This window comes from Bolinopsis microptera, chromosome 13 (assembly GCF_026151205.1).
Source record: "Bolinopsis microptera isolate Bmic1 chromosome 13, MBARI_Bmic_1.0, whole genome shotgun sequence".
Taxonomy (NCBI): domain Eukaryota; kingdom Metazoa; phylum Ctenophora; class Tentaculata; order Lobata; family Bolinopsidae; genus Bolinopsis; species Bolinopsis microptera.
Window position 1 is genome coordinate 6,445,614 of NC_087084.1, and position 27,056 is coordinate 6,472,669.

Genomic DNA, 27,056 nt, shown 5'->3' on the forward strand with positions numbered 1-27,056 from the left:
GATTCTAGTTCTACGGAAAAAGAAAATTACCAGGCCTAGTATTGCTAGTGTTCATCTCGGTTTCAGTGGATCCTTCGCAGTATCAAAAATAAGGAGAGTACAGATTTAAAATTTGAAGTCTGATCAAGCATGTGACACTGCATCAACCAGGTAACTTTTAGGAACTTACCATTTGCATCATTGTTTTAACAGCTCCCACTCACACTGTCGTCATTAAAAACAGACGCGTCACCAAGTTAACACATTGCTAATCATAAGAGCTGTGTTAATCATGCATTAGTCATTGCAATTATTATAATCAGGCATCAGCCACATCGTAATGTGACGTCTAGCGTCCCATTGACCACTGCCACGTGACCTTTAGATTATCAACACAGCTAGAATTGCTTATGTCCCACATTTTGCTCCTTTATAAAGCTTTAACATGCTCTGTTTTTGTGCACGACAAAAGTGCAGCATCCGAAAGAAAGCTTGTTGCTAAAATACTACATCAAGTTTTAGAAAAAGTTTGTTCATGTTCTCGAGTACAACACTTTGTTTTCTGCACCACCGTCCTATCGAAATAAACCGTACTGAATAACCGGAACTTTAGGTAACCTCCGCTCCTTGTTTAAAATCTCTATAAGTTTTAACGGATGTTTTTGAATTTAGCATGTTAACATGGTTAAGTGTACACCAGCTGTAACTAAATATTTCGGTCTGATTCATTTGATGTTTATCTAGCTAGGCTAGGGTGTTGCTTCAATGCTTGATATCGATCAGTTGTGACCGTTGTGTACTTGTTACAGGACACATTGATAAGCGACTGTTGACCAACTCTTGTCTGCACTTTTTAGATAGTTTATTTTCTAATATTGTAAATTAGTATCCCTAGTTTGTTGCTTTATTTCAGCTTCTTACAGCTACAAGGTTCAGTGACCTTTCCTGACCAATTTGGCTTTGGGTACGGCAATTACTTTCATGAGCTGTTGCAGGCATAAAGCATACAACTGAACACATGTTTCTTTTGATGATAAGAATCTCCGATCAACTGGCCGATGCGAGTTAATTTTCTTATCAATCAACAAATAAGATTTTAAAATAATTTCACTAAACCAAATGTCTACAGTGTACTGGCACAATGTTGGGGACTATAACAGGAGAAAAGGATGAAGTAGATCCGATCACTATGATGCTGTATCACATTCACACACAACTGAACTTCAGGGAAGTCACCACGCTCTCAGCTATAGCAAACGTTCCACCACATCTCAGGTAATTGTTTCTACACTTAAATGTTAACAAAATATTGTCAAATGATTGCTATCTCCAGCTTATCTGTTGCTCCTACCAAAGGTCAAACAGCTACCAAAAAATGTTAGCTATTTGAACTTTGGAACAACAGATAAACAAGAGATAGCAATTATTTGACATTATTTTATCATTACAATGATTAATGAACCTCTCTCATTTAAATGACCAACATATGAATACTGGCATGTGAAACGTTGTAATTGTAATCTGACTTAAATCCTCAGATATAACATTGAGGACGGATTAGATCTATTCTCGTATCTAACAGATGAGGACAAGATTCACAGTGATTACCTGGACATGCTATTCACCAGCATCAGACGACCTGATCTCGTTGATCACGTGCAAAGGTGAGCTTCATTTCCTCACATTATTTTAGATTGCATCCAAGTTAACTTTTAGTGAGGAAATCTATTAATATTATGTGCTAATGTGGGGTTGGAGATTTTGCGGTGGGCGGTATGGCACTAAACGATCCGATTTGGAACCCAAATAAACTACAAGTCCAGATAATTTGAAAGATTTGATTTTAGAGGATTGTATTGCATATTGGTGGTCATTTCAATATCACGTATTGTATGATTGGGGATGAAATATTGGCTCATGATACTGATGCATTATGCATACTAGAAATTGTTATAAAAAAAGCTTTTATTACAAATGTCTAGAAAGAAAAGTATGAATATTTCTATAGACATGCATCTATTATTATTAGACATCAATAAATTGTTTCATAATTAAAATGCTTTTAGATACATCATCTCTTGTAGTTGTGACGGATATCGGAAAATATCTTTAAAAATGCTTCTTTACGTATGAATATACACGTTGATATCAATTCCTATCAAATTTATAAAGCTACAAATTACTGCGACTGTATTTATCGGGTTCCAATTCTATACGAGTATATCTAATCATAATATTGATTCTTACCCTTACCTCTACCTCTTAAAAGATTCTACAAAAGTGAGTGGAAGCAGTCAGCCTACGCGCATACTATGGAAACATTCCGTAAGACAGGAGAAATACTCCTGGTACCAAGGAACCAGTACAAAACTGTGGGTATCACTGAAGAGCATGATTACGATCTTTACCTTCACTACACTGATGCCGACAGGAAGTTTGCGGAGTACCTTATCCAGGTGAGATTGTTGGACAGATCTTGATGTAAATATCACGAAATTCAAACATCCCTGGTAGCCTTGATTGCTAGACCTTTTTGTAGATTTGTGATGTTTTAAATCAACATGTTGTATGGTGGGCTGACAATCTAACTAAAACTTCTCGTCAATTAGTTGTAAGACAGATAATAGGGTTGCTCCAGTTTGAAAGATTTAAACCATAAATTCACTAAATACAGCTACTAAAAGAAGAGGGAGTAACGATTCTATCTGGGGACTTCAAGGAGATCTGGACGGAAGAACCGCTGAGATGCAGATACTGTGTACCGATACTTAGCAAGTCGTACATCCAGCAGGATCTGACGGCAGAGCTCAACATTTTACTGGTTTGTGTGGTCTTCAAATTACTCAGTGGTATTACTATTGATTGGTAAATACTTGGACAGTAATTTAACTTATTATGGACGTCATCCATCCACACAGCTGTTTCGAAAACCACGAAAGTTGATAATTGGGGGGGGGTGTAACCCAAAAAAACCCAATCCCAGTATGACCTTTTTCAGGGTAGGAGTTGGGTTTTTTTGGGTTTTTTACAAATTTTTCATTTGAAGGAAATAAAATCATGTAGGCACCTAGCAAAACAATTATCAGTACAACATCACTGTTGTTGTTTATCACTACAACATCACAATAGATATAATCGCTTAAATATCACCTAAAAGCAGTATTTTATTCACTGATGTGCTCAGAAGAAGTTGGCCATCCAGATATGATATCAGTCATATGTAATGCTCACTTCGATGGCCATGGCAAATTGAGTTAGTAGGGACGCAACTCACTGATGACCCCAACCCTGACCGCAACCGGTACGAGAGGAATAAAGCCTTTCTTCTCACCTTCACGATCTCTGTTTCCGTTTTCCTGATCATCCGCTTAACGAGAAACCATGCTCTATCTCCAACTGAAAGAATCTTGCAGTTACCATCAGCTGCGTGATCACATGTGATATTAAGTGATATCTTCGCTTGTTTATGGCCCTGGAGTCGCTAAAATCTTGACTGGGATGGCATTCGATCTCGCCCTCCATTGAGGCAAACCTCAACAGCCGTATCATGATGCAGAGCATCACCATACACAGTTACTATTTTCGCCCATTCCTCTGATGAGTCAATATCCTCCACTTCCTCTTCTTCATCATCTGTTTCCGCTTCGTCACTCTCTGCTCCGTCAGAAGATGGTTGGAAAGACTCTCCTTCAAAGTTACAGTGTTCTTATCGCATCATCAAAATTTTTACAAGTAGGCAGGTGGTCTTTCAATGGTTGTGTGAAGCTTAGGTGGCCCAAGGCGTCACCGCTGGATAGAAGCTGGGTGGAAGCCCTGGTCTGATGTGAGGCTCCCAGAACTTTGAAAAGGGGTATCCTGCTGGTGCCCTCTTCCAGACACTCATCGGACAGCATGATGAAAGCCACTACCTCCACGTGGTGAAGACTGGATACTGGACAGGGGGTCCAGGCTAAAGGCAGGACGGTCGACGGGAGACATTGAGCCCCGGAAGTTCAATAATTTGATCTATTGACTCCTTAACTCTTGGTCTACAAGAGGCTTTGAGACTCGTAAATCTTTACTGTGGATTGCACAGTAGCTAAAGAGGTGTTGGCTGTTACCCTGTTTAACCTAGTCTACTATGACCCAGCTAGACTGGACCACACTCTGGTAGTCAGGATACGGCTCCCTATGCCCGGGGTACCGGGTAACGAGGTAGTCAGGGGAAGGGTTAGTCCCCGCTAAAGTGTAGCTCTGTTCTCACTCTAACCTCCTTATGCTTTGGGATAAAATCGGAAAGTCCCACACTGGAGCAGGTGACGATTGGGTAAGGATTACAACTGATGCTGTTTGGTAGAAAAAGGAAGTGTCACATTTGTCTTGTATAGCATATGTTCGTGCAATTACATGCTCAAGATACCCAAGATATTATGGTGAGAGTTAAAGATGGCTTTTGTTCAAGCGGATTGCCTTAACCTTTTACTCTTTTAGTGGCGCAAGAGTTAAGAACACAATCCACTGCCAATGTGCAGGGGACTGCACAGGATTGTGAGCCAACTGAAAAGTCAAGATGAATCTTATCAACAGCTTAAGGGTTAAAGCCCCTTATTTTTCTAGTGGAAGTGGTTGCCGGGGTAATTACGCTGCTATTACAGAAGCTGATAACTCGGTCTCCACAACACGACAACCTACTTCTACAGAAAGTCAAACAAGAAAACATCAAAAAAATATGAACATCAATTGTATTGTATCATGTAAAAGGACTGCTAAGGTTAGCACATTTAACATAAGAACAGCCAGAGAACAGCACAAACGCATCGAACTTGCAGAACTATTTTCTCGAATCAAACTGCACATCCTTGGCCTGCAAGAACATCATGTAGTGCATTCTGAGCCTACCAGGATAGAAAAGATGAACAAAGGGATTCATCTAGTGACCTCATCTGCGTGGAGAAACGCAGCTGGCGCTTCTAATGGGAGAGTAGGAATCATCTTGACGAGGACAGCATATGAGGCTATTTAAGTCTTATAAAATCTTACAGCGCAAGGATCCTTGCACCATGTCTTTCAATGGAAAGCGCAGGCTCACTGTCATCACATGCTACAGTCCTACAGAAGCCTCATCTGATGAGGAGGCAGAAAATCTCTTTTGTCTAAAACCAAGCATCTTACTGTTAATTTAGTAGAAGAGGAGCCACACACAATAACTTCTAAGGACGGACATGCCTTAGAGGAAGTTGAGGATTTTTTCTACCCAGGAGCCTGGATAAGTACAACAGAGCACGACTTTAGGGTACGCAAGGCCAAGGCATGGGCTGCCTACAACAAAATGAAGGCTATATGGAGGTCCAATTTGCGCCGAGATTTAAAGATCCGTCTGTTTCAAGGCTACAGTTGAATCAATCTTCCTGTATGGAACGGAAACGTGGACAATGACAGAATCTTTGAAAAGAATAGACGGATGTTACAGTAAAATGCTTTGGATGGCCCTAAACGTGGACTGGAGAGAACATCGCACCAACAAATAGGTCTTTAAATCACTCCCAAGAGTTAGTTCGAAGATACAGGCCAGAAGAATGAGGTCGGCTGGGCAGAGATCCAGCGATATGATGACCTGGCAGTACACCAACTTCTCCTTCGGGAACCTAGCCATGGGACCAGAGGGAGGGGCAGACCACCGCTCACTTTCGTCGATAACCTAATAAGTGACACCGTACTCAAGAACACTGGGGAGATTAAGGAGCTTATGGCGGACAGAAAGCTTTGGAGACACATCATTGAGACTCGGACTCTGAAGCCGCCTTAAGTCAAGTAATTTAAGTCATGTGCTTTGACTTGCCCTTGACCTTCGTCATAGCCTCCTTCCATGACATGGACAGGAGAACACATTTGCCACATTTGGCACATTTCCACTTTGTGCATTCATATGGATTATATCTCGATGATCGAGACATCCTGTTTGCTATCGTGATAACATACTATCAATATAAACACACTCATATACTATGTAAACTATCTATTAAGTTAAGACATGAGAACAACACGTAGGTAAGACTCAGTGGGAAATAATTCACATTCAATACAATTAATGAAATGGCTAGAATTTTGTTTAAATTTTGTTTAAAAAACCCAAAAAAAACCCAATCCCAGTATTACCTTTTCTTGGGTAGGAGTTGGGTTTTTTTGGGTTACACCCCCCCCCCCCCCCCCCCCCCCCCCATAATTGTACAATATTCCAATAATAATATCATTTTGAAAACAGAAGTAGATCTGGATGAATAACAAACTATTTATAGAATGACCGGGATCCCTCCAAAACTACAATTAATTCTCCACCGTCCCACACCAGGATCAAGAAATAAACCCCGGAGCCTCTCTGAAGAACATCATACCCATCCTAAACGGAGTTACTCCCAAATACCTATCAGACACCTGCCCTGGGCTGGAGAGTGTGGCTCAGTTCAGTTTCATCGGGGGAGTCGGCGAATACATCAAGCAGATCACTAGTATCATACATAACCGTGAGTGTGGATCTTAATGTTGCTCAAAATTTGGTTACAATTTTTTCAAGGATCAGGTTGTATCAAAATTGAATACGTAAATTGTAAAATGGTTCAGGTATTCTATGAAATGAATCGCGATGTAACTCAATGGGTTATCATACGTAAATGTAGTAGATTTTATCAGCTTATCTTTCTACTTTATTGATGCTCGATTATTGACCGCATATTCATGCGGACTTCAGACCCTAAGGGCTCATGTCCTTATAAGGACTCATGACGTCAGTATTACTATTACAGGATTAAAGACGTCAGTAAGTAGATGGTATAAATGTGCAGCGACGCTACAGTGCACTTCCAAACATCAGTCAGGTATGTGTTCTTATGTATGTTAACACGATTTGTTTTTGGAGACAAGACATGTTCAACTGATAGACACAAATTGACTCAATAACTCACTTCCCCAGTTCAATTTTCTCTGATACAAAATTTCGCTTCAAACGGAATATAGTGCTGTGAGCTGTGACTACTGACCAGAATTCTCAAACAGCATGCTAACTTAGTAATAACCACCATCTCAAGAACTAGCCACAATTATTAGATAGCTATTTCAAACGCTGCCGAGTGATGATTTACATTTTAGAGTATAGATACTGGACGTGCAAAAGATAGATCATAATCAAACAATTACTATGAATCGTTTGACGTTGGCGTGACATTCACGTAAAAACATAGATTTCCCTGGCATCATTCCCTTGAAGCTTGAAGGGTTGCCACACTCTAAAGTCTAAATGCAGGCAAAGCATCTTCATTCTTCATGCTAAAAATAAAGTTATTACTGCCATGATCCCGAATTTCGACTTTTTTTAACACTATCTACTGTGTGCAGGGAAGAGCCAGACGTTTGAGGTGAGCATGTCAGATCAGGACAGTTTTATAGTCTGTAGGAGTGAGAACAGTGTCCTCTTCAGAGGAGACAAAGGTTAGTTGGGGGGCCGGGGGGGGGGGGGGTAGTGGTATTATAGCAAATATTATTACTGATGTCTCTGATGCCAATTTTACTATATCTTGGAGCTTTTTTTTTAAAAAGCCAATATGCTTGTTCTTAAAAAACATAAAATAATTATCTAATTAATTATTTAACTATCTAACTGATCGTCTCGGACTCGACCAGGTATCAAGGGGCTGAGAGAGGGGTCAGAGAACGGGCACTGTGTAATATCAACAGATTACTCTGACGAATGTGGCCTGTGTGTCAGTGTGAAGAGTATGGGTCATCCTCTTACTTTCGTATCTGTTATTGCTCCCATCTATATGCCCAGAGGTTAGTTTTAATAGAATTTCAGGAAATTGTAAATATGTTAGCTGAAGTTATAGCCGAATTTCGCAAATGATGAAAGTAATGCAAATGTTAAAAATGTTAAACCCACTCCATCGCTAGGTACTTCAACTCTGTTGCTAGGAAAAGAGTGGATCAGTATTGCTTCCAGAAGGAATGCCTCTCAGTGCATGGCTAAAATAAGAATCAGGTATGGCACACTTCAGTTCTCTATCTTCAGTCTTCACGTGAGTCGTGATATCAGATAGGTACAAGGTCCTGGGCCATGGCAACGTACAAAAACGCCATTAAACCTTAGAACTACCGAGTACCAATAAATGTTTACAGAATCAAGTTTAAACAAATGGATAAAAAGTTACTCAAAAAGTACATCCTTGCAAGACTAGAATCCTTGGAGTTGGCCCTTGCAAGATTATTTAGAGACACCCTGTATCCCACTCTTGTTACAAACTCTATCTATACATCTATGTATCCCCCCACAGCTACGCTCCTGAAGAAGACGAAGGGCTGGTGATGAAGGTACTTAGTCCGAGTGTAAAGGAAGAAGTGCTCTTCAACTCTAGCGTCACTATCGGCTCCGGGGAGGGGTCCAACTTTAAGATACAGGTAAACTCTTTGCCAATTTGGGTAATCAAATGAATTCTGAACCGTTGGTATATACCGAACGAAAAGGGCCATGAAACTGCCGTGTCTTCGCAAAAGCTAATTGAGGACTGCGATGAGTGCGATTGCATCTTTTAACAAATAATCTACAACTAAACACACATTTTAACTATTTCAGGTGCCGGGTATAGAGATCTTGAAACAGCACCTAAAATTAACTAAAACCGCTGAAGGCTGGCTCCTGAAACCAATGTCACCGTCATGCCACGTGTATCTCCAGCTCCCCAAAGAGGAGGATTCAGAGCCAGTTTGTGTGCCTTCAGGTGGAGAGATTCTAGTGGGTAAGTGCTATTTCTCGGCAGAACGATCATTGGAGTACTGCAGGTGTTAATTGTAACTAGCCGTACTATCAACTTTATAACATCACAAAGAACATGTTACATGTAACGTCCTATCAAGCATTTTTCCATCTGTTATACTTATAGTGTTGTATTTATAGTTCAAACTTTACAGGAACCCTGAGTACGATAAGAGCTGTGATAAACGAGGAGGAGATACCGGAGGACGAGGGAATAGGACTATCAGACACGTGCTCTCGAATATCTGCCAAAAACACGTGACTCAGTGCAAAAAACACTTGACTACGTGACTGTATCTCAGTGTTCCCGCTTATATGTAATTGTATTTTAGTAATACGAGTGATTGATTATTTGACTCATTATTGTGCTAATACAGTGACGAGAATTTTATACTCCATTACCGTCTACCATTTTGCGACTTTCACATTGTCAAATCACAAGTTGTTGGGGGGGGGTCCAACTACAAGTTGTTCAACCCGAATTGTTGCGGAATAATCTTAGTCAATGTTACCGTAAACGTAATTTTGGATTTTCAAAAATTCATAAGCTCTTGTTAAAATAAAACATAGTTCTAAAAACTTTCAGTCATGAACCGACGTCATTGTACAGGGTACTGAAAATATCGACATAAATTAATTGGCTGACCCAAACCGATCAAAATATATTAAAATCAAAGGATCAAGTAATTCAAATGAACTTTGTAACCCAAACTTTGTAGCCCTAACTTTATCAATTTGATGCAAATTGCATATCCATGAATCATGTATTAATTCTCTATTCAGTATTCTGATTAAGATTTCAGATAAACTTTATTAAAAGCTCCTACAATTAGAACTGTCCCGCTATGAATTACTCGTGGTCCGACTCATCTAGCTCACTTCCGGATTCCTCTGGGTCTAACTGAAAATATTTCCTTGTGCTTCAAATAGTACAAGAGTGGCAAAATTTCACTCCGGAATTACCAAACAATAAGTGAAAGTGAGATAAGGTGGTGCACTGCAAGTTATGTGATTGTGTTCATAAGTGCAGAATATAACTTGTTAGTCAAGAATTTAATCTTAATGACATTTACCTCCTCGATTTCCTCTTCTGAGAAGATAGATTTCATTGCGTAGCGTCTTATCAGGGCTAAACCGATAACACATATGGGGAACACTGCAGCAGATATAACATATTATATATATAACATATTAACATATTATATATATTAAAAACACTGTTGCAATGCAAGAAAGATTTTTTATTCAACAATTTGAACAGCTCAGTTCATTTCGAAGTGACAACATTATCACAGCTATATGGCCGGTATTACTTAATTAAAAAATTACTGTACAATCAACAAAAAACTTATTTTCTCAAGTTGTATACTCACAAAAAGAACCCGGCGACAGCTTAATCCCGAACATAAGTGCAGAGAGAATTAATTGTAGAACTGTGAACGTGTGGATCTTAGCAGTCCTCACCTGAAAATAGATTTTACACGTGACATGATTTCTGTTAATTTCCTTGAAACTTGTTCAAAATATTCAACTTCATTAAACAAATCAATTTCAATGATTTGCTCACGGATCCATAATAATATGGATAATAATATTACATCCCACCGGTAGGTAACCGAGTTAGAACAATCGATATAGTAAAAAACTAACTTTTGAGGTACAAGATCAAACCTTGCTAGTGAAGCTGTAGTCGGGGAAATATTTGGCACTCATGAATAGCATCTTGAACCTTTTCACAAACTGCAGCCCTAAAGGACGATTCTTTCATTAATAATAATACGATTTGAAAATTATCGATTGAAAAATTTCAAAGTTAAGTTTATTCGGCAGCATTTTACCTATTATTTCTTGTAAGGATATTCATATTTTCTCAAACAATCCGGATTTTTGGCCCTGCAGTTTACTACATGTTAATGTTGAATGTGTATCTAACCTGATAAGGAGAGGAAGCCTAGGAAGAGGAAGACACCCAACAAAACTGCTACTGGAATACTCTGAATCACACTGGGAAACAGGATGAATAATCCTGAAATGTACAACTACAAATATTTGAAAATAGTTACGTATACGAGAAGTTTCGTCGGAATTTTATTATTCTAGGACAATTAATTAAATAGGATTTGTCATTGAATAAATGGGGAAAATCGAGCCCCGGGGCACAAGGTGTCTGACTCTGTCTTTGTAAAGTCCCGGCGCGACGCACCACTGGGCCGATCAACTGCGAAGGATTGACATCGTCAACACTCTACACTCTACAGTCTACACTTCGACTTAAATAAATGGTTTCCGTTAACCGTCTATTATATATAAATAAGGGAGCGGGTTTTCATGATCACGTGACACGCGCAAAAACAATTAGTGGCCATATAGTTAAACATGGTCATGAACTACATGCAATCCATCTGTTTAACTTAATATAAAGTGTAGATCCTGCTCGCTTCGCTTATCGGGACCACACAGACAAACACCTCGTGCCGCTTGGGGCACTGCAGTGCTGTCAATATATTAAAATTTACATTTAATCTTGAACTTCGTACTCTTTTAGTTTTACATTTATAAGTATTGGTTTTAAAAGCTCACGACAACGAATAGAACGTTAAATTATTTGACAACCCACCCACTTAAATGATTCAAGCAAGAAAATTATCACAATCGATTAGATAATCAAGTATATTTATGCGATTCTTGTGCTTCTTTTATGACTTTAACTTTGAAATAAAGAACTTACTCGTATAATCTGGTATTAATTGTTCAACCTACTCTCGAATATATAGATTTTCCGACAGTTGCATGCACAGTCTATTCTAGTAACGTTACAAATTCACTCGCTTTCGTATCAGTTGTGTTCTTATCAACACACTGGACTGTATGCGGCTTTAAATTGAAGTATGAACACAGTGTACAATGTATGAGTATCATCATTATCAGCGAATTTAACGATATAATATTAATAGTTTCAGTCTGCTTAAACTCCCTATGAGTATGGGCTGTACGGTAAACCGGGATTAACGGTAAGGTAAATTGCGGTTTTACTGATTCTACAGTAAACCCCGATTTACCTTACCGTAAACCCTTGTGTGTATTTAATTTGTCTTTTAAATATCCAAATGAAGGTTAGGTCTTACATGTAATAGTTGCTCGAAAACTTGATAAAACCCGAATATTAACTATGAAAATAAGAAACTAATTTCACTTTACAAAACCTTTTACAAAACCTTTTACATCAGCTTTTGGCTTTGATCATTAAATTTGATTTGAGTTAAAAACTTCGTCCAGTTCCTGCAGCTATAAGATTGACTTATGAAAACCAATAAAAGAACATTCAGAAGATCGATATGTATTTTTACTGTCATTTGGTTTAAGGCTTGCACTGTTGGAACATTTACTTTTAGAGCATTTATATGGTTTTTCACCAGTATGAGTCCGCCGATGGCAAAACTAAATTTGATCTGTCGCTTGCAGTGTAGGAACATTCAGAGCATTTATATGGGTTTTCACGGCTGACGGACAACTAGGAACCTTTCAATTTTACCTAGTTAACTAATTAACATGCAAGCTTGGGAAATCCAATCAGCTCCGACAACTAGGAACCAATCATGACATATCCCCGACAACTAGGAACCTCTGGAGATACTTTAAACATTCAGGTGTCCACCGATTTCACAGCTGTGCTGTATATATTTCTGCACTCATTAATTAAGACAAAGATTTTTTCAAGATAATGATAGTTCAAACCCAACATAATAATTACATACAGAATACATTACTCAAAATCAATCAAAAGTATTTGGCAATCTCAAACAGATAGTCAACCTTGCTAGAGCAATCCGAGTATTTGGAACAGATCTGAAACAACTGGTCATTGGAAGTTTTCCTTCTAATCCTTTTCTTAGAAGGGGTTTTTCCAACACCCAGTCGATCGATATGGTAATCAGTGATCACCTGCTGCTCCCTAATAGCACGGAAGTACTCTTGCACGGTCGGCTTGGGTCGATTCACCCTGGATTTAAATCCACGATGAAAACCCTCGACCATGTTCGGGGAAACTCCGGATCCTCCAACGTCTAACACTTCTTAATATACTTCATAATACACAGCTACTTACTAAACTGTCATGTGAACCCTACCCAGGTTCTTGGTTGTCCGGCTGTTAGGATGGTTATAATATGGATCACATCACAAATGATACGTCACTGATTGGGCCATGTGATGTGATACCTGTGGGAGGCCGAAATGAGAGGTTCCTCGTTGTCGGTCACCGGTTTTCACCAGTATGAGTCCGTCGATGTGAAACTAAAACTGATTTTTGGCTTGAACTGTAGGAACATTCAGAGCATTTGTAAGGCTTTTGATTTTCACTGGTATGAGTTGCTGATGACGAGCTAAATTTTGTTTTTGGCTTGAACTGTAGGAACATTCGGAGCATTTATACGGTTTTTCGCCAGTATGAGTCCGCCGATGTAAAACTAATGCTATCTTTTGGCTTGAACTGTAGGAACATTCGGAGCATTTATACGGTTTTTCGCCAGTATGAGTCCGCCGATGTAAAACTAATGCTATCTTTTGGTTTGCACTGTAGGAACATTCAGAGCATTTGTAAGGTTTTTCACCAGTGTGAATCAGCTGATGACGAACTAAATTGGGTTTTACGCTTGCACTGTAGGAACATTCAGAGCATTTGTAAGGTTTTTCACCAGTGTGAATCAGCTGATGGCGAACTAAATTCGGTTGTACGCTTGTACTGTATGAACATTCAGAGCATTTATATGGCTTTTCACCAGTATGAGTCCGTCGATGTAAAACTAAAGCTCTCTTTTGGCTTGCACTGTAGGAACATTCAGAGCATTTGTAAGGCTTTTCACCAGTGTGAATCAGCTTATGACGAACTAAATTGTGTTTTCGGCTTGCACTGTACGAACATTCAGAGCATTTGTAAGACTTCTCATCAGTATGAATCAGCTGTAATTGACAAGGTAATGCTGATTCTTGGATGGGACAATGCATCTGAGAAGTAGGATTCGAATACCTTTCTGTTTTAATAACAAGATTATCTTCCTCTTTCTTGATCTCTGACTTTATCAATTCTGGTAAGTTGCAATCTTCCAGGCCCTCTTTCTTGATCTCTGTCTTTATCAATTCTGGTAAGTTGCAATCTTCCAGGCCCTCTTTCTTGATCTCTGTCTTTATCAACTCTGGTAGGACACAATCTTCTTCCATTTTCATATCATCTTTAAACTCTGGTGCATTTCGCTGTTCCATTTTTCGGAAAGTAAATTACCCTACGTGTAGAGATGTTAGCATTTGATGATCATCGCTAAACAATAATCTCTACTATAATTCAAAGAATTATTTCTGCTGTCTGTCTGTCTGTACGACCGCCCACGTGCAAATTAGATGAGAAATAGGAATTTAGGTAACAACCAAAAGGTTCCATAGCAACGGTGTTTTAATGCACACATGCACGTGCAAAGATTGTTTTAATGTCATTTTGATCGGTTTTGTGGTAATTACGTTGTGTTTAAAGTGTTTTATATTTAAATTGACTGTATCTTCGGTCGGGATGGATCTTTTTTGATGCGATTAAAACCTTCTTTCAAAGAATACTACTAGCTTCGTCCCTGTTACCACGGGCTTTCTAGTATGAATATAAATTCGAGATATCCTCTCTTCGAATCGACATTTCAGATTAAAATTAATTGGAAAGATTTAACTGATATGGGCCTTGGAGGACTTCGACGCACCAGACGAACTATCATTGGCTATGTGAAAACAGTTGCTAACACGGATTGACGGATTGGGTAACAACAAACAATGGCCAAAAACTTGCTGACGTAATAGTAATACTGATATGTGGATGCTCCCTAAAACTAGAACTCTCCAAACTAAAGCTCCACGGTAACGGTTTTGACTTTTGAGCTTTACTTCGCACCTGTTGCATGGTGTCAGGTGTGATATCAGTGACCAAACATACCTATGTGCATTGTGTCGCCTTCCCACGTTTTTCCCCCATTCCCCAACTTAAAATACCTAAAATTCGGGAAAATGCAAAAGTATATGAACTCGCTCAGTCGAAATTTGCATCAGCCTGCAACAAAATTATCAAGCAATCACGATAGTCTGTAAGCAAAATTATAAAACATCACCGGTGAGGGTAAACAAAAAGCCAAACTAATTTAACGTGATTTCCAAGTACAACAGCCGTGACTTGACTAGTGAAGATTGAATTTAACTTCCTATAACTCCGGGAGGGGGGATCAAGTACCAAGTTCTCTACTCGACGTCGACTAAGAGTAAATGTCATTTTGGAATTTTGTCAAAAGATCCACCCACCCCCTTGGCGGCTTTTGTGGTATTAACTGTTGAGAAATTTGTTGTTCCACTTATTGCTGGGGGAGACAAGTGAGATGTTGGTTGGTAACTGGAGAAGGAACCGGGAAGTAAGCTGGAACTGGAGAGTAGGGAGTCAGCTGACTCAGCTAAAGATGTTAGAGGCTTCACGAAAGGTATAGGTTTAACAAAAAGGGGTCCTTCAACACTATCGTTTTGTTTTTCATGAAAAGTGTGTGAGTTTTCTCCGGTATAGTTCCGCTTTGGAAAAGCCAAAGTTGACTTATGACAACCATCATAAGAACATTCAGAAGATCGATATGTATTTTTACTGTCATTTGGTTTTAGGTTTGCACTGTTGGAACATTTAGAGCATTTATATGGCTTTTCGCCAGTATGAGTCCGCCGATGGCAAACTAAATTTGATCTGTTGCTTGCACTGTAGGAACATTCAGAGCATTTATATGGTTTTTCACCAGTATGAGTCCGTCGATGTGAAACTAAAACTGATTTTTGGCTTGAACTGTAGGAACATTCAGAGCAACTATATGGTTTTTCACCAGTATGAGTCCGTCGATGTGAAACTAAAGCTGATTTTTGGCTTGAGCTGTAGGAACATTCAGAGCATTTGTAAGGTTTTTCACCAGTGTGAATCAGCTGATGGCGAACTAAATTTGGTTTTACGCTTGCGCTGTAGGAACATTCAGAGCATTTATATGGCTTTTCACCAGTATGAGTCCGTCGATGTGAAACTAAAGCTGATTTTTGGCTTGAACTGTAGGAACATTCAGAGCAGCTGTACATTTTTTCGCCAGTATGAGTCCGACGATGTAAAACTAAAGCTCTCTTTCGGCTTGCACTGTAGGAACATTCAGAGCATTTATAAGTTTTTTCACCAGTATGAATCTGTTGATGTAGAACTAAAGCTGTTGTTTTGCTTGCACTGTACGAACATTCAGTCTTGTAAGTCTTTTCATCAGTATGAACCAACTGTTGACAAGGTAATGCTGATTCTTGGATGGGACAATGCATCTGAGAAGTAGGATTCGAATACCTTTCTGATTTAATAACAAGATTATCTTCCTCTTTCTTGATATCTGTCTTCATCAATTCTGGTACGATGTAATCTTCCAGGCCCTCTTTCTTGATATCTGTCTTTATCAATTCTGGTACGATGTAATCTTCCAGGCCCTCTTTCTTGATATCTGTCTTTATCAATTCTGGTAGGATGCAATCTTCTTCCATCTTCATATCATCTTTAAACTCTGGTACATTTTGCTGCTTCATTTTACTGGAAAGTCAACAACCGTACGCGTACGTGTAAATATGTTGGTATTTGATGATGGTCACTAGAAAATGATATGAATGTAAATTCGAGGTGTATTATCTCCGATACGATATTTCAGATAAGAATTAATTGGAAAAATGTTAGCTCTGTTCATGGAGCATCATACTTAAAGCTAGCTAATTAGAGAATAGAAAGACCCAATGAAAAAAACAAGCCTTGATCACAGAAAATAGGGAAATGGCGGAGAGGGTAGTCAAATTCGTTCAAAGTTTAAAATGTTATTTTGATATTTTGCCGATAATTAGTTGCAAATAAAAGATAATACATATATACATACATTTATTACTATTATAATAAACTTCTAAACCTAATCTTGGAAACAATTAAACTACAGTCTTTAAACTAAAGCTCCACGATAATGTTATGTAGCTGAATATATCTGAATATATATTTGAATATTGCATAACCATACAGTCCGTGATCTAGTTCGTGATGTTCGTGATGTAAATTTTACGGTGATCACTCTTTACAGAATTCTGTAGTATTCTGTAGTATTACAAGATCATGAATCTGGTCAAGATTTAGGAAAGGTCACGTTTAACATCACGAGCTAGATCACGGACAGTATAGTACAGACAGATCGTAGTACTGAAAAAATCGATCGACCGACACAAGAAGCTTTCGAAGGATTTTTGACGTTTTTGAGTCCCATTGGGTGCCCTTTATGGCTGACCAACTTTTCCAAACTTTTCCACGTGTCTTACGCCCACTTTTTGCCACTTTTACCACTTTTTACCACCTTTCTTGTTTGTCGAATATCCTTAGTTTTGATCATCGCAAAAGCTTGCAGATTAATCGAGGGTGTTCATCTTATCAGGAGGAAAAACTGTTGTAAAGACACTTTTTACGTCAGACAATTAGTTAATTGGATAATTATCAATTAGCTAATTAGAAAAAATGTAAAATTTTGTAATTGGCTCAAAATGATCGAAATAGCTTAAAACACGGAGAAAAGTAGTTTTTACTTGTAGAAAAACTTTGAGTCCGGAACCCCCTCAAACGTTCGGTCACAGGTTGTTGCTCTGCGAAGCAGAGCAACGATCTGGAAGGGTTGACAACGTCAATCAGCACCCGAAAGCAACCCGAAGAGATTTTTACAGCATGTGATAATTGATGCAATTAATCGAAACTATTAGTTTTGCTATAAGAATTCATATTTTAAGATTTTTACTGTTAACGACTGCTTTTCTTACTTACTGTATAAAAAATGGATTTAAAAATCATTTTCTGAAATAAAAAAAAAGTCTTAAAAAATGGAAAAAAATCGGATTTTTGATGGTTTTGAGTGCCTTCTAGCGTTCATATTAATGTCCGTTCATAATTATGTCCGTTCATTTAATGTCCGTCCAAATAAGGTCCGATAAGGTATATCATCAACTTCCTACACTTAACTTGGGTCTTATGGAAGAGATGTCCCAGAATGGCGAAAGCAGTATTCAAATTGCTGGATTCTCTATGGGAAAGCCAGAGAGTCCCGCTGCAATGGCGAGTAGGTGAAGCCATTCTGATAGCAAAAACTGAGGATTTAGATGACCCTAGTAAGTTCAGAAACATCACTAAAACAAACACTAGTGGGAAGTTGCAGATGGGATTACTAGCGGACAGAATGCTAGAGTATATGGTCAGCAATAGCTACATAGACACGTCTATCCAGAAAGGATTCCTGCGTAAGACACCAGGTTGCCTCGAGCATACTCAGGCTCTGATGGAAGAGTTAAAGGATGCCAAATCTAATAGACGACAGATCTTTGCAGTTTGGGTGGACCTAATGAACGCCTACGGCCGGGTTCCCCACAACTTGATAATATATGCTCTAAGACATTATAAGTTCCCAAACTGGCTCATAGAATATATGTTTAAGTACTATGATGAGCTGATTGTGAGAGTGGTGACAAAGGACTGGAAAACAAACTGGTTCTTTTATATGTTAGGTCTTTTTCAGGGCGACCCTCTATTGGTTGTACTGTTCTTAATAGTTTTCAACCTACTATTGGATCTCCTGAAAAATCAAAGCGACTTGGTTTACAAGCCGTCTTTTAGTTCTAGCAGCACGTCAAGTCGTGCTTTTGCTGACGACCTAACTCTGATGTCTCCCAGGCTGGAAAAGATGAAGAAGCTAATAGATGTGATGGAAAGATTTCTTACTTGGTCAAGGAAAATGAAAGCCAAGCCGAGTAAATGCGTATCCCTGGGGATGAAGGTTATAGATGGAAGGTATGTGTCCTATGACCCTGAAATTTTCATAGATGGAGCTCAAATCCAGTTTATTGGAAATACACCGATGAAGTTTCTTGGCCATTGGATATATGTGGATCTGGGCCTCAAAGATACCAAGAAGCTGATAGAAGACAAACTGATTACACTGTTTCAGGCAGTGGACGGATCAGGCCTTAATGGAGTGATGAAATGCTGGATTTACAACAACCTCCTAACCAGCAAGCTCTCCTGGGACCTGATGATCTACAATCTCCCGGTTAGTTTTGTCAAAGATCTTGAAGCAATATGTACGAAGTATCTGAAGAAATGGCTAGGTGTAACAAAGACAATTACTGTCAGTGTGCTTTACAGAAATAAGGATTGCTTTGGATTGAATCTTAAAAGACTATCGGACTTATACAAGTTCCTTCAGGTGTCCAAAGGTTACTCTCTAAAGAACAGCAAGGATCCTAAAGTTAAGGAGGTCTACGAGCACAGGGCCAAGAAACAAGAAGGGAGCAGTCGGTGGGGTTACACTAAGGAGCTGAGTGCTAGAGAAAGAGATCTCTACTTCAGAGAGTTAGTAGGGGTAACAGTGCAAGGCAGGATGGGCTTGGGATCCAAGCGGAGTGTAGCCAGTGAAAAGGAAAAACTGAAAGAACTGGTATCCCACATCTCAGAGCAGGATATCCTGTTGACACTGGTAGACAAGGGAGTTCAAGGACAATTCTTAACATGGGAAAACATCATGCAGCTAGACCTAGGTTGGAACAACCTTATTTACAACTACAAGATGAGCCCTGCTCTTCTTAAGTTCCACCTCAATGCAACCCATGACGTTGCAAATACTCCAGCAAACATGAGCCTGTGGAACTATGCTGACACAGGACACTGTCCACTTTGCGGATGGAGACACTGCAACATTAAGCACATTTTGGTAGCTTGCAACTTCTCGCTGAACAACAAACGATAGAATTGGAGGCATGACAACGTGCTGCGGGTCATTGCGAAATCCCTACTGGATCAAATCGAGAAGTTCAACAACACAGATTTTAAACTTGAAGTTCAGGACTGGACAGGCTTTAAGTCATCTAGCAGCTGTTACCAAAAACCGAAGACGAAGATGAAAAGAGAGAGCCCTTTTGAGAAAGACCAAGATTGGCAGATTATCTGGGACGAAGATGACCTCCCAGCACAGTTCCCCCAGCACATCTACGGAACTGCAGAACGTCCCGATATTGTAGTCTGGTCTGATAAAGGAAAGGTGGTCATATTAGTAGAGTTGACAGTTGGTGACGAGAGTAACTTTAGTGACCAAGTAGAACGTAAACAAGCACGTTACAACAGAGAGCTTATTCCTGGGCTGCATGGCAGTGGGTGGAAAGCTCAGCTTTTTACGGTAGAGGTTGGGTGTAGAGGCTTCTGGCATCATACCTTACCAGCCCTACTAAACTACTTTGGTGTTACAAAGAGAGTAAAGAAAGCAGTGTTCCAAGAGGCGGCTTTGGTTGCTCTCAGATGTTCCTATGCAATCTGGTTAGCAAGAGAAAACAAGAAGTGGAGTCCCTGCTACAACATCGCAAAAAGACCCACTGTTCTACCATCAACTGAGTGAGCTGAGTGTTGGGCCCTTAAAACATTGTTTAAAGCCACACCTGGAATCTCAAGTACCAGGATCAGTGATGGAAGCTAAGCAGATACATAGATGGAGTTGCTATCGAAAGATATAGAACTCAGGTATCCAACATCGTACCTTGATTATATTGTAGTATTTTCTCACAATGGACAAAAATATGCAAAGGCTAGACCCCCTTCAAACGCTTCAGCTTTTAAACAAATCTTACCAATTTGGCTATATTTGGATTTGGTAGTAATTTAACAAAAAAATAGCTATAATAGCTATAGCCTTAGGGGCTAGGTGGCCTAGTGGTTAGAGCATCCGCCTTCTGCGCAGAAGGTCCAGTTTTCGAACCCCAGTTAAATGAGGAAGGGTACCTGTTAAAAGTGCAAGAAACTTCCTAGGATACCCCTTCAGTGCATACTGTACATAGTACTATTAACTATTATTGTATAACTTTGTTTAGTTACAGAATACAGACGCGATCGCTGTTGTATATCTTTTACGGTTTTTGCGGAAAGTCGCGTTAAAGTTGATGCCGTGGTGTCAGTAAAATGGCACGGAAAACTATCGTCTCGCTTTATATAATATATATAGTAAGATGTATTTTTAAAACCATTGTTACTTTGGTACATAGTTTATACTTCATAACATGTGAAGCCATTGAACCTGGACAATGGCACATACACGACACACAGTGCTCCATCAGAAGCCCCATTTCAAGGATAATTCTATCACTCCGTGCTTTATTTATATTCTATGTGATTAGTCCCAGAGCTGGAGTCTGAGGTGTAACCCCAGGAAGCCACTCCTGTGCACTGATTAGGAGAGAATAAAACCTAAACGTAAATCAGATTCCAGTCTAATAATTGTACCCAAGTTAAAGGGGGGGGGGGGGGGGGGGGGGTGGATTTTTTTTGCGAAACTTGGTTTCGAGATAGCAGTTGACCAACAAACTAGAACCGCGCCGGTGACCGAACTTTTGAGGGGGTCCCGGACCCCAACCGCCAAACGGTGCCCGCGGGGCAGCCACGCCCATATTTGGTCCAAATTAGGCCTAATTTAGCCAAATACCCTGAACATGCGTAAAACCCAGATTTAAGGTGCTCTACTTGTAGCTAGTAGTCCCCTGAACTCGTATATGAAATGTCATCAAGATTGGACAAAAAATAACGGAGTTATCAGCTAAAAACTATATGCCCATATTTGGGCATACGCACCTAATTTGATCGATTTTGGCCCATAAATTAGTCAAATATCGTTATTTTTGATATTGGTATTTTTAACCCATTATAATGATCATTGAAGCGCTTCAATAACCACAGCAAGGATCAAAGAAAGCAGTTTAATGGTAAATGCAGAAATTGACTGATGGACGATGGAATTCTGTGCCCACTACTAACGGACCGACATCATAGTACATCACTAAATTGATATATCACTTAAACTTTAATTTAGCGATCACATCTCATCTGCTGTTTGATCTTTAACCATCAGAGAATATCCAGAAAATTGTTGACCGTGATTAATGGTAGAGTTATTCTCATGATATCAGTAGGGACTCACTGTCGATGACATGCTTGTTCTCCAATTCCATGTGGTATTATTTATTAATTATTATGTGTACATTATTTATTATACCGTCCCCACCGGAGGTGGTGCACTTATTTGAACAATAAAATTACATAGCATTAACCATTACGAAATTGTGTTTTCAGTGATTGTGATATTTGACGTTGCTAATATGGAACGTGGATGCCATAATCTTAGTTCAAAACTTGGATACATACTTATCGTAACCTATTTGTCTTTTCTCGTATTTTTATTTTGCCAAAGTCTTATCCAACGTGACAAAGGAGCACACGTGTCCTTATCAACTGATGTGGACTCTGTGCAAGCAGTGTCGGAACTACAATCCCATCAGTTGCGTTCATTGGGAGGAAGTGAAGGATCTAACAGTAGCGCAGGTGTCATAGAGAATGCCTTGAAGGAAGTTTCAAACAATTCGGCAGCGGCTGTTATTAGGAAGCAACATGAGTTTAAAGCGATTACTATAACTACCACTACCACTTCCCAAACCGATAATATAGCTAATACTACTGCCACTACTTCTAAAACTGTCTCACCGAGCGACAAAGTAAAGCAATCAGCAAGCTTTTCTCACAAATTGAAATATCGTCTCCAATTTCCCGACAAAGGCTTGTGTGTTGGCATTTCCAAATTAAAGAGACTTACACTGTCTTTTTGTAAACCGGTTAAACAACAAGCTTTCTACCACATCAACAGATTTCTGAGATCTGTAGAATTTTCACTTTGTGTCGGTTTGGCGGGATTCAACAACTCTACCTCTGGTGACAGTCTGACACTGCTAGATTGTACACAAGCAATCAGTTTGAACTTAGAAAAAGCCTTTTTCTAAGTTTTTTTTAGAGATAATGTGTACACACAGACGACCGCGTAATATGCGGGATCTATATATCAAAAAGGTAGACTCATCTACAGGGATGATCAAGCAGATGGTCGTGGAGTACTCTGCATTGCTCCCGAAGGAGGTGGAGGCATATGGTTGGGAAAGAAAATAGTTCTGACTAAAAAATGTAAAAAATATGCATCGCAGATTGATCTCCTTGAGGAAAGTGCATTTCTACGTGACAGAGCAGCGCTTTTAATGCCGTCTGGAGATAAGTCTTGTGATTCGCCATCCAATAACCGACCACCAATGGCTAAGCTCTTACCTGAGATACAAGTTGAAAGATGCAAAATATTATCTGAATGTGTAACTGTGGTGGTGAAGACAGCACGGAGACCTCTCCTGGTTCTCAGACTTGCAGAATCAATAAAAACAGTACTCAATCAGGATCTTCCGATGATAGTGATCGATGATGGCCCCAACCCGCATCCCTCGGATATCGTGGCCAAAATTTCCCGATTCCCAAATATAAATTACGTTATAAATGAAAGTAGGGATCTTGGAATTAGTGAAGGCAGAATGATAGGAGTTAACATGGTAACGACAAAATACTTTGTAAACATGGACGACGACAATGTGGTCACAGAATCGTGGGACGCCGCTAAAATCGTAGAACTACTCGATACAACTGACTTATCTTTAGTGGGTGGGAGAACCGACTCGATGGACTGGCCTGGGTTTATGGAATTTGGTTGTGACCAATCAAAACCAACTCTTAACCATTATTCGAGATCCTGCAGGATTGCTAACCAGAGCTTGCCTTTCTTTCCAGATTGTTTGCGATGCGATCTGACCAGTAACAGTTTCATGGCAAAGACAAAAGATATTCTTGAAGTTGGTGGTTGGAGCAAGGAGCTAAAAGTACACGAACATCAGGATATTTTCTTGAGATTGAAAGCTGCTAGCAAGAAAGTTGTCTGGTGTCCTAAATTCCATGTTTTAAATTTGCACATTAACAATGATGATACAACTGTTATCGACAATGCTTACGAAAAGCTGAGATACGGTAGAGAGTGGCAGATGAAGAAGGTATTTGAGAATCATTGGAATGTTAAATACTACAAATTATTTACGGGAAGCATGGAGGAATGGCCTAACACATGGGAAAACGACAAATATTAACGAGAGGTCAAAATTGAAAATACTTGCAAGTTTAGAGCTTACTTACAGTTATTTTGAATGGATACTATTAAGATCATGTAACATAAAGTGACTCTGCAGGGTTTTGATCTTTAGAACCGTTATCCCCATGTTATAAGTAATATCCTTAAAAGGTTGGAAACATCTGGTATTCATGAATACAAAATTTAAATTGATAAAATGAGTTTTGGGTTCAAGCACAATATTGACGTTCCGTTTTCTATCACGATATCTTAATTTAGTTTGCTGTGTTTTACCTTGAAAATATCAAATCAACCAAGAAAATCTTTACAATTAAAACGGCTGCGTAAAAACTTTAAAGTGCCACCGAAACTAAATGCCGAGTTTTAACTGCCTTAAAGTTAACCTCTGTTGGAATTCTGAGCGTCAGTTTTAGTCATGACAAAATTCTTGTCGGCATTTCCATATAACCTCAGCTGTAATCTAAAGCTGTTGCCCTACTATTGCAACAGATAATATTCAACCATGTTTCAAGCAAAATTATACTCCTTTGGCTTTACAGAGAAGTATATCATCAACTTCCTACACTTAACTTGGGTCTTATAATTAAATGGACAAAAATATGCAAAGGCTAGACCCCCTTCAAACGCTTCAGCTTTTAAACAAATCTTACCAATTTGGCTATATTTGGATTTGGTAGTAATTTAACAAAAAAATAGCTATAATAGCTATAGCCTTAGGGGTTAGGTGGCCTAGTGGTAAGTGGTTAGAGCATCTGCTTTCTGCGCAGAAGGTCCAGTGTTCAAACCCCAGTTAAATGAGGAAGGGTATACCTGATAAAAGTGCAAGAAACTTCCTAGGATACCCCTTCAGTGCATACTGTACATAGTACTATTAACTATTATTGTATAACTTTGTTTAGTTACAGAATACAGACGCGATCGCAGTTGTATATCTTTTACGGTTTTTGCGGAAAGTCGCGTTAAAGTTGATGCCGTGGCGTCAGTAAAATGGCACGGAAAACTATCGTCTCGCTTTATATAATATATATAGTAAGATGTATTTTTAAAACCATTGTTACTTTGGTACATAGGGGGGGGGGGGGTGGATTATTTTGCGAAACTTGGTTTCGAGATAGCAGTTGACCAACAAACTAGAACCGCGCCGGTGACCGAACTTTTGAGGGGGTCCCGGACCCCAACCGCCAAACGGTGCCCGCGGGGCAGCCACGCCCATATTTGGTCCAAATTAGGCCTAATTTAGCCAAATACCCTGAACATGCGTAAAACCCAGATTTAAGGTGCTCTACTTGTAGCTCGTATATGAAATGTTATCAAGATTGGACAAAAAATAACGGAGTTATCATCTAAAAACTATATGCCCATATTTGGGCATACGCACCTAATTTGATCGATTTTGGCCCATAAATTAGTCAAATATCGTTATTTTTGATATTGGTATTTTTAACCCATTATAATGATCATTGAAGCGCTTCAATAACCACAGCAAGGATCAAAGAAAGCAGTTTAATGGTAAATGCAGAAATTGACTGATGGACGATGGAATTCTGTGCCCACTACTAACGGACCGACATCATAGTACATCACTAAATTGATATATCACTTAAACTTTAATTTAGCGATCACATCTCATCTGCTGTTTGATCTTTAACCATCAGAGAATATCCTGAAAATTGTTGACCGTGATTAATGGTAGAGTTATTCTCATGATATCAGTAGGGACTCACTGTCGATGACATGCTTGTTCTCCAATTCCATGTGGTATTATTTATTAATTATTGTGTGTATATTATTTATTATACCGTCCCCACCGGAGGTGGTGCACTTATTTGAACAATAAAATTACATAGCATTAACCATTACGAAATTGTGTTTTCAGTGATTGTGATATTTGACGTTGCTAATATGGAACGTGGATGCCATAATCTTAGTTCAAAACTTGGATACATACTTATCGTAACCTATTTGTCTTTTCTCGTATTTTTATTTTGCCAAAGTCTTATCCAACGTGACAAAGGAGCACACGTGTCCTTATCAACTGATGTGGACTCTGTTCAAGCAGTGTCGGAACTACAATCCAATCAGTTGCGTTCATTGGGAGGAAGTGAAGGATCTAACAGTAGCGCAGGTGTCATAGAGAATGCCTTGAAGGAAGTTTCAAACAATTCGGCAGCGGCTGTTATTAGGAAGCAACATGAGTTTAAAGCGATTACTATAACTACTACTACCACTTCCCAAACCGATACTACTATAGCTAATACTACTGCCACTACTTCTAAAACTGTCTCACCGAGCGACAAAGTAAAGCAATCAGCAAGCTTTTCTCACAAATTGAAATATCGTCTCCAATTTCCCGACAAAGGCTTGTGTGTTGGCATTTCCAAATTAAAGAGACTTACACTGTCTTTTTGTAATCCGGTTAAACAACAAGCTTTCTACCACATCAACGGATTTCTGAGATCTGTAGAATTTTCACTTTGTGTCGGTTTGGCGGGATTCAACAACTCTACCTCTGGTGACAGTCTGACACTCCTAGATTGTACACAAGCAATCAGTTTGAACTTAGAAAAAGGTAGACTCATCTACAGGGATGATCAAGCAGATGGTCGTGGAGTACTCTGCATTGCTCCCGAAGGAGGTGGAGGCATATGGTTGGGAAAGAAAATAGTTCTGACTAAAAAATGTAAAAAAGATGCATCGCAGATTGATCTCCTTGAGGAAAGTGCATTTCTACGTGACAGAGCAGCGCTTTTAATGCCGTCTGGAGATAAGTCTTGTGATTCGCCATCCAATAACCGACCACCAATGGCTAAGCTCTTACCTGAGATACAAGTTGAAAGATGCAAAATATTATCTGAATGTGTAACTGTGGTGGTGAAGACAGCACGGAGACCTCTCCTGGTTCTCAGACTTGCAGAATCAATAAAAACAGTACTCAATCAGGATCTTCCGATGATAGTGATCGATGATGGCCCCAACCCGCATCCCTCGGATATCGTGGCCAAAATTTCCCGATTCCCAAATATAAATTACGTTATAAATGAAAGTAGGGATCTTGGAATTAGTGAAGGCAGAATGATAGGAGTTAACATGGTAACGACAAAATACTTTGTAAACATGGACGACGACAATGTGGTCACAGAATCGTGGGACGCCGCTAAAATCGTAGAACTACTCGATACAACTGACTTATCTTTAGTGGGTGGGAGAACCGACTC

General features: G+C 39.3%; 3 protein-coding genes across 4 annotated transcripts in view; 2 read left to right on the top strand and 1 right to left on the bottom strand.

Moving 5' to 3' along the window:
* Positions 1–489: 489 nt before the first annotated feature.
* On the top strand, positions 490–9,154 carry LOC134824889 (uncharacterized). Of its 2 annotated transcripts, none has more exons than XM_063836872.1 (13): positions 490–592; positions 1,109–1,254; positions 1,518–1,643; positions 2,249–2,435; positions 2,654–2,800; positions 6,308–6,479; positions 6,759–6,830; positions 7,348–7,440; positions 7,633–7,782; positions 7,900–7,987; positions 8,280–8,403; positions 8,579–8,741; positions 8,914–9,154. In XM_063836872.1, exons 2-13 carry the CDS (start codon positions 1,121–1,123, stop codon positions 9,018–9,020), a joined length of 1,563 nt encoding a protein of 520 aa, XP_063692942.1. In that variant the 5' UTR covers positions 490–592; positions 1,109–1,120; the 3' UTR covers positions 9,021–9,154. The 2 variants fall into 2 exon arrangements, with proteins under 2 accessions (XP_063692942.1, XP_063692943.1); XM_063836873.1 differs by lacking the exon at positions 490–592 and adding an exon at positions 902–943.
* A 123-nt stretch (positions 9,155–9,277) lies between these two features.
* The window catches only part of LOC134824930 (anion exchange protein 3-like), a 59,918-nt gene continuing 42,139 nt past the window's right edge, over positions 9,278–27,056 (bottom strand). Inside the window, exons 5-9 of the mRNA XM_063836944.1 lie at positions 10,692–10,784; positions 10,430–10,506; positions 10,132–10,222; positions 9,832–9,914; positions 9,278–9,659 (exon numbers count right to left, since the gene is read on the bottom strand). Of these exons, the coding sequence (XP_063693014.1) occupies positions 9,609–9,659; positions 9,832–9,914; positions 10,132–10,222; positions 10,430–10,506; positions 10,692–10,784 (395 nt within the window). The 3' untranslated portion in view covers positions 9,278–9,608. The remainder of the gene's footprint in view (positions 9,660–9,831; positions 9,915–10,131; positions 10,223–10,429; positions 10,507–10,691; positions 10,785–27,056) is intronic.
* LOC134825376 (uncharacterized) lies at positions 17,854–19,602 on the top strand. Its single transcript, XM_063837554.1, has 2 exons — positions 17,854–18,906; positions 19,063–19,602. Exons 1-2 carry the CDS (start codon positions 17,854–17,856, stop codon positions 19,600–19,602), a joined length of 1,593 nt encoding a protein of 530 aa, XP_063693624.1.

Bases quoted from the DNA above. Each gene is read 5' to 3' on its own strand.
- LOC134824889 (XM_063836872.1), top strand. From the start codon at position 1,121: ATGTTGGGGACTATAACAGGAGAAAAGGATGAAGTAGATCCGATCACT. The intron at 6,831-7,347 runs GTATGTGTTCTT...TACTGTGTGCAG, and splicing joins CACTTCCAAACATCAGTCAG to GGAAGAGCCAGACGTTTGAG. The intron at 7,988-8,279 runs GTATGGCACACT...ATCCCCCCACAG, and splicing joins ATGGCTAAAATAAGAATCAG to CTACGCTCCTGAAGAAGACG.
- LOC134825376 (XM_063837554.1), top strand. From the start codon at position 17,854: ATGGCGAAAGCAGTATTCAAATTGCTGGATTCTCTATGGGAAAGCCAG. The intron at 18,907-19,062 runs GTTAGTTTTGTC...AAGTTCCTTCAG, and splicing joins TGATGATCTACAATCTCCCG to GTGTCCAAAGGTTACTCTCT.